Here is a 7,707-nt window from a genome sequence, read left to right as displayed (position 1 = left end):
AGGCAACCTTCCTGCGCCCGTTCTCTGACTAGTGAATATACTAACCTAATTTAAACAAAGATCAGTGAAAGCTAGAGATCTTAGTAATGAACACTGGATTTGAAGCTCCCCATACATCTACCCTCATCTTCTCAGTCTCCTCTGCCGTTACTCCCCCACCCATTTTAAACTCTAGGTCGAACAGTCGGCAGACAATTCTCTGAATTTGTCTCAAGCTTTTCTTCTCTCACATTGTTGCGCACAGGAAATACTGCCTTCCTTTTACCCCCATCAACTCTTTACCTGTTCATATCTTAGTTTTCTTTCGAGACCCAGAGAAAAAGCCCAACTCCTTATGCAGTTTTTCCTAGGAAGTAGTATAAATTGTGACACAGCACGCTCGGTAGTGGCATACTATTATCATGGCACTGAGGGCAAACACAAAGGACACAGGGTTAACAATTTTGTTTCCCCTTGTAGAATATAAGATCTGCCTGGGTAAAACTTGTAAGGTCTTAAAAAATTACAGTAATCATTTATTAAAAACATTTATCTGCTTTTAAATTAAATAAACAATTTTAATGCAAACATTCAATAGGGCATCTTTCCCATTGCTCCCAAGATTTCATCTCTTTCTGCTGCTGTAGGCATAGGTGGCTTCACTCCATTTTGTCTTCTCTGCATCATGACAGAATTCTGCATGTAGGCATAAAAAAAAAAAAGAAGAAACCAATATCAGCCATGTATTAAATGTTAATAATTTTCCAGTAATTTGTTATTGCTTCCTCAAAAAGGAAATTCTAAAAACCAAGTTTAAAAAAAAAAACCCACAAAAAACTAATTGTAGGACTTCCGATAAAGTTTTCAAACTATTATCAATTAAATAGAAGTGATATTCCCACAGGAATACATTAACAGTAATTGGAATGGGGACATGCTGTTTAACTAACGGAGCACAAGAGTACAGTCTATCAATAAAATCGTCAATTAATTTACCAGAGAGAAATAAAATAGCTGAAAGCAATGCTCAGAGAAACAGAAATTACATACCAGTGTCTCAGGAAAAATGGGACCACTTAAACTACCCTGGGTGGTGGCAGGAGAGAAGGCAGAAATGGAAGACTAACATGTGTCATGACAAGACAAATTATCCATTCTGTCCATCTCACAGAGAAATAAAATTATAATAAGGTTATTGTTTTAGGTCTGCAGATACTTATATACCTAGGAATACCCACCTCTATTATTTGAGCTGCATCCTCATGCCTTGGAGTAGGATGAGGCAACTAAGAAAAGCTCTCAAGGATTGTTTAGGGCTAAAATAACATCCTGAGGATAAAGTCAAAAAATTAAGTTTCCTGTGGGGATGTGCGGACTGGTTGAAAGAAGGTGAAGGTGTTAGTCGAAGAACATATATGCATGACCCACGGACATTGGACAATGCTGTGGGGATTGACTGTGGGAGCGGGTGGCAGGCTGTGGGGGGAGCAAAGGGGAAAAAATTGGGACAACTGTGATAACACAAACAATAACATATTTAAATAAAAAAATTAAATTAAATTAAAAAATAAGAAAAAAGAGAAAAGGTGTTTCCCCACAGCCATCCCAAAGAAAGGATTGTGGATATTAATTAATTTCAGGCTTCAGTTTCAAGCCTAAGATATGAGTTAGACTATCTCATCAAACCACACTAGACTTACCCAGAATTTCCGGCAGTTCTTGTACTTCAAGAAGTAAGTGGAACACCTTTCCCTGTCATAGTTATTTTCATCCAAACATTTGGCAGAAGCATCAGATTCCTTAAATTATGTAAAATATGCACCATTTAAGAGGTGAAATGGCATCTAAAAAAAAAACCCAAAAAACTTCTGAAGTTGCTACCCCCACAAAGCAGCTAATATGAAACAGTTCCTTTTTGTTCATTTTAATGAACATTTAATGAACAAAAACTGAATTACCTTTCCAACTCTCCCAAGCATTCACTCTGTTCAGGGCAGACATCTTCCTTTTCATAGTCTGGGTCAGTTTTCTGAATATCTAATCATAGGAATTTGAGCCAAGGCACTGACTGAGATCATTTAACCCAGTAACCATTTAACAAAGAAGCTGTGGCAAGGTGCAACGTGCTGAAAATCACTGCTGCACAGCTAGAACCAAAACTGTCTCCCGACTCAGAGTACGGCTTTCCTGTTTTTCCAAGTTCTGACTTTGACTTGAATGTCTGTTGTTAATGCTAGTTTTGAGATCTAAGTAAATTGCTAATAACCGGTCTGCATCAAGGCAATTTAAATTAACACCATTCATCTCAATGTACGTTTGCCTATCATTCACTTCATTACACAAGTAAATACAATACTGAGTAAGAAATTTTAAAAGATATCATTAATATCACTTCAAAACTAAAGTGAGCAACACAGGGCTGAGTTCGAAGGAGAGCAGCTGTCATTTGGTAGTTAAATTTAAGTGTCTGAACTGGAAGTAGATTGAATAACAAACTTCAAAGTGAGAGGATTATGACAGGTCACTGTCTAAAGAAAAGCTTTAACTAAAGGGATAAGCAATTTGCTTCATAGATCTAAGAAATATATTCTATCTAAAGAGCCTTAATAAAGCAGTTGAAAACATCAAATATACAGAACAAATTTAAATTTCTATGCCAAATAATTAATGAATGTGAATAGTTGGAAAAATCCATACAATAGGATCAGGGAATATCATTTTATAGCACAGGAATAAATTACATTATTTAAGGGTGACAAATAAGTATTGCTACTCACACCAAATAAGTGCCAAAAGAGCTTATTAATCAACAAAAAATTCTGTTTATATGCCTTTGTGAAAACCTTTAGACTTTAAATAGACTAATTCTATATCATCCCTTTACTCTCTCAGCCAGGTGGTCTCAGAGACATGATGAAATTATTGCTATTAACACACAAATTTCAGTGATAATTTAAAAATATCATACTTTCCAACTTTCCATGTTTGGACTAAAATTTTTCCTCAGTGTTACATATATCAGTTTAAAAGTATAGTGAAAACTAAATGCTTACATATTAAATAAATAAGGAAAACTTAAAAGAGATAAATCTTTGTTAGCCAAATTATGCATATCTAAAAATGGTCTAGTGAAATAAGAATACACTGGTTAGGAATATATTTTTGTACGGAAATAACTTTAAAACGAATGGCAGGCCCTGGCTGGTGTGGCTCAGTGGACTGAGTGCCAGCCTGAAAACCAAAAGCTGGCTCGTTCGATTCCCAGTCAGTGCACATGCCTGGGTTGCAGGCCACGTCCCCCGCTGGGAGCATGCAAGAGGCAACCAAGAAATGTATCTCTAGCGCCCTGATGTTTCTCCTCTCCCTCCCTTTCTCCCTCCCATCTCTGCTCTCTAAAAAGAAAGAAATAAAATCTTTTACTAAAAAAAAGAAAAAGAATGGCAGGAAATAGAAACAGATTGGTAGATACAAAGGAGAAACTGATGGCTGCCAGAAGGAAGAGGGGTAGGAGGATGGGTGAAAAAAGTGAAGGAAAAAACTGCCAGTAATAAAATAAATGACAGGGATGTAATATACAGCACAGGTAATGCAGTCAGTAATACCTTATGGTGAAAGATGGTTTTTTTAAATTAGACTTATTGTGGTGATCACATCATAAGGTATATATAAATGTCAAATCACTATGTTGTACAACTGAAATTAATGTCAATTATACTTTAATAAAAATAGCTAAATAAATGTATTATAATAATAAACAAAAGGAGTAAAAGACCTAAGTGAATATTTATTGGATTTCTGGGTAGGAAATATAAAACGTCTACATTTGAAAAAATCCCATTAAAATTAAAAAGCAAACTGAGAAAAAAGAAAAAAGGACCGTAAGAAAACAGATGTCCACAAAATCAGAAGCAGCCTGTTTTTCCAACTTAATGCTCATAAAAATTAAAAGTAAACCACCTTACCAACAAGCAAGGATTTATGTCAGGATCCCTCAGTCTCCGTGTTACCACTGGCATCCTAACAGTCTTCTTACTGAAGGTAGTAGATGTTGGGGAAAAGAGTTATACATTGGATGTCATAAAATAAATCAATAAATCTCATTTGCCCCTTAAGTAATTGAAAATTAATTCTGGAATAATGATTGCCTAGTGAGGAACTTCATGTAGCCTGATTTTGACAGTAAGGACTTGGATATGCTTTTCCTTTGCATTTCTATGGTGCCTCAGTACAAAGGCCATATTTAAATGTATCTACTGAAATTTGATTATAATGTCCAAAATGAAAGATAGTTCAATTACTATTCAGTTTTAGCTTATTCTTATTTCTAAAGGTTAAGCAATTAATTATACTAACAAAGCCTAAGAATACAGCATGTGCTCTAACAGTTACTTCCTTATAATACATTGATTAGTATACAAAGCAAGGGTGGAATAATTGAGTACAACCCAACTTTAGCAAAAACATTTATCAACTACCAGACAGGAATGCCTACACTGTGGCCAGCACTGGAGTGGCCAATATACCAAAAAACAAAGTTACTGCTTAGTTGACATTTCAAACAGTTTTTTTAAAAAGCTGAAACTTTACTTCCAATGTCTTCTATTTAACTGATACTTCTGGGTTGAAGGAATCAGGGAATGCTATGTGGTTCATTAATGTTTCAGCTCAAGCCTTATAGATACATCCTACAAAAGTCTTTATTGATTAGAGGTGATAACAGTTTCCTGAGAGTCAATTAGTGAATCGAAGTGAAATTATATACTCATAGATATGTGAACTATATCCCAGGACAATTGCTCTTTATAATGGAGTTCAATTAAAATTGGTATGCCTGTTATCTTCAAAGACGTCATAGGAACTAAAAGGAAAAAAATTTTAAACAATAATTAACTTAAATATTTCAAAGTGATTTTTTTTGTTTCAATATATTGTATAGCATGGATAAGCCACCCAAAAATATTTCCCGAATCTTCTTCTAACTTAATCGTTTTCCACTTACAGCCTGAAGGAGAAGACAGCAAATAATGTAGTATCACTTACAAAATGCCACAGAATGAAAAACTACGTCAGCATAACCAGACAGAGGTCAGAACTTGTGTATGAAATGGTTTCTACTTTCCTTGCCCAAGATGGAACCATCAAAAAATATGTCATGTTAAAAAAAGTAAGTAAAGTAATTTAGGAAAAATAATCAAACCTCACAAGCTCCAGAAAAGTGGAATATTCTCAATCAAGAGTCACCTAATTAGTCTGGTTTCTTCTATTATGGGAAAGATCAGGTTGTCTAGGCTAAAAGAGACCAACATTTCCAAAAAAGGATGGAAAAAAGCTTAATCATTCTGGCGTCCTTTAACTTTTTGTACCTACTAAGTAATCCTTTCACTTTATGTTTTTCATTGAACAATATATGAATATATCTAGTTAAAAGAAACATCTTGGCAAAAAGGATATTTAAGATGCTGTTCAAATATATCTAGAAGCATCTTCCTCTACTGAACACAATTCTTTTGCAGGCTTGACTTCCTAGAGAGATGATGATGCTAAGTAACTGCACAGCCTTGCTTTTTACCTCTATCTCATTTTGTGAGAACACAGAACTCTGCTTAGCTGTTCCTATTCCTTCGAGATAATCTCAACCACCACCAGCCACAGACAAAACTCAGCTTGCATGCCTTACATGAAAACCTCCTACTCTGCATTTTTTTAATCTTCATCATTAGTCAGGAATCCTTTAGAAATAACCCCTAGATAACATCACTTATACCCAAATTAGGTTTGCAGCGTGAGTTTATTCACATTCATATTTCATTTCCTTTTCCCTCTGAATTCTAAATACAAGTCAATCTAAGTTTGGACTTCCGCAAGTCACCTTCTTTGCATAAATTCCTCCTGTATAAACCGGAAATGTCAATTTACAGTGAGAAGCTGGGCTGAAGGGCAAGATCCAGTGTTCTGCTAGAGAGGTCTCATCTATTTACTTTCAGAAGGTGCCAAACAAAGGTTAGAAACCTCTACTTGCCAGAAAGAAAAAACAAGAGTTGTAGGAGGGGCTGCACAAACACATTTGAGGACCAACTCTAAAATCTTCTCTAAAGGGAGAACTGCTCTAAAAAGTATTTGATTTCCCATCAAATCCCCACTCCAAGTAGCTTTGAAAGGGAAGAGGGAAGGGACCTTACGGCCATGTTCCCAGGCTGGTCAGAGCCACGCAGGCTCTGTGGCTCTGACAAAACTCATATGCAACTATTGGGAAACTGAAAAATGTCGTGTGAAAACATGAAGCTCTTCACCTATTTCTGGGTGCAGAGACAGGGTCAGGAAGTCAGGGTGGCATACCGGAGGGAGGCGGGTAACTCAAACGGAGAAACCGGAGAGATTTAAGTCCGAGACCTTGCTGCCTTCCGCGATGCTGCTTCTCCGTCTAACGGTGGATGGAGGGCACAGGCGAACACACCTTGCTTCAACCTTCCACGGCGCCGAGAAGGGCACGGGGCGAGGAAAACGAAGGAAACTGGGTGTAGGTGCTGGCAATGACGCTTCAAAGGCTGGGAAGGAGGATGAAGAAACAGCTGGGGGTGCCCGGGCATGGGTCAACTTCCTCGCCCGGGGCCGAACAGACCCACAACGCGGGGAGGACAAACGAATGGAAGGGGCCCGTAGTGCGGCAAGGCCTGGTAGAAACAGCTTCGCGCGGAAGTGTACGTGGGCCTGTGACGATTCAGGTGTAGCCCTCTCTTCCCCGTTCCCAGCAGCCGCCACGGAAGGAGGGGCGCGGACCACTCACCTCGGGGTGCCACTCCACTAGGGACCCGGCAGTCTCCAGCTCCAAACACGTCAATAGCTCACGCAGCTGGACCTTAAGTAGCGCGCATCCCAACGTGCTGCCCCCGCTCCCCGGCGGCCACCAGCCCAATCGGCGCGCGCCGCCGCGAGACTGACAGTCCGTCCGTGCCCTGCGCGGCGGCGGTTCTCCGCTTCATGTTGAACTTTGAACTGCCGGATCCGAGTGGCACCCCGTGATCCCCCTCCGAATGCCGTCTCCCCCTCGTTCTTTGTCTCCCCCGTTTCGCCCAAGGCCGTCTCCCCCTCTCTTTCACACTCTGTTTCTGCACACAATGTTTTCACGACATTTAATGTTCATATGTCAGAGCCACAGACCAGATCCCTCCCTCTTTCCCGTCTGTCCCCGATGGGAAATCAAATACTTTAAGAGCAGTTCTCCCCTTTACTCAAATGTGTTTGTGCAGCCCCCTCCTACAACTTCTTGTTTTTTTTTTCTGCGATGAGTTTCTCTCCTTCTGAAAGGAAACCTCCTCTCCCTTCGCGACATTTCCACCGGGAAGTCCAAACTAGATTGACTTATTAATTCAGAGAAATATGGAGCTCAAACCTAATTGTAAAATGATATTATCTAGGGTTATTTCCTGACTAATATTGAATTAAAATGCATTTTCATGTAGCATACACTGGAGAGAGAACTGGCTAAGCATTCTGTTTTAAAGAAACGTACTTAACTCTCATCTCACATTTCCAAATAGGAATCTTCTAGTATATTTTAGACAACAGCCAAGATATTCTAATAGACTATATTCATATATTTGAAAACATAATGAAATTGCTAGTAGATACAAAAATTAAAGGACGCCAATCCACCAAATGTATGTCTTTAAACACTTTTTTTTAACATGACAATGATTGGCAATTTTCGCACAGTGCTGACCTTCATTC

At 38.6% G+C, this 7,707-nt stretch overlaps 1 protein-coding gene across 5 annotated transcripts; it reads right to left on the bottom strand.

Annotated features, from left to right (window-relative positions):
- Positions 1-527: 527 nt before the first annotated feature.
- Positions 528-6,903, bottom strand: CHCHD7 (coiled-coil-helix-coiled-coil-helix domain containing 7). Of its 5 annotated transcripts, XM_054590141.1 has the most exons (6): positions 6,764-6,903; positions 6,316-6,524; positions 4,811-4,837; positions 3,942-4,011; positions 1,680-1,778; positions 528-675 (listed from the first exon to the last, which is right to left on the bottom strand). In XM_054590141.1, exons 4-6 carry the CDS (start codon positions 3,993-3,995, stop codon positions 571-573), a joined length of 258 nt encoding a protein of 85 aa, XP_054446116.1. In that variant the 5' UTR covers positions 3,996-4,011; positions 4,811-4,837; positions 6,316-6,524; positions 6,764-6,903; the 3' UTR covers positions 528-570. The 5 variants fall into 5 exon arrangements, with proteins under 5 accessions (XP_054446116.1, XP_054446117.1, XP_054446115.1 ...); XM_054590142.1 differs by lacking the exon at positions 4,811-4,837 and having other exon boundaries at positions 6,270-6,524; XM_054590140.1 differs by lacking the exon at positions 4,811-4,837 and having other exon boundaries at positions 6,764-6,902.
- Between the last annotated feature and the right edge of the window lie 804 nt (positions 6,904-7,707).

Source organism: Pteronotus mesoamericanus, unplaced genomic scaffold (assembly GCF_021234165.1).
Source record: "Pteronotus mesoamericanus isolate MK-2021 breed Mesoamerican mustached bat unplaced genomic scaffold, CSHL_Meso_final scaffold_174, whole genome shotgun sequence".
In the NCBI taxonomy this organism is placed as follows: domain Eukaryota; kingdom Metazoa; phylum Chordata; class Mammalia; order Chiroptera; family Mormoopidae; genus Pteronotus; species Pteronotus mesoamericanus.
This window is presented reverse-complemented; position numbering and strand designations above follow the sequence as displayed.

Coding starts and splice junctions, on each gene's coding strand:
- CHCHD7 (XM_054590142.1), bottom strand. CDS start 3,995: ATGCCAGTGGTAACACGGAGACTGAGGGATCCTGACATAAATCCTTGC. Junction 1,779..3,941: donor ACATAAATCCTTGCTTGTTG/GTAAGGTGGTTT, acceptor ACATAATTTAAG/GAATCTGATGCTTCTGCCAA. Junction 676..1,679: donor AGAACTGCCGGAAATTCTGG/GTAAGTCTAGTG, acceptor GCCTACATGCAG/AATTCTGTCATGATGCAGAG.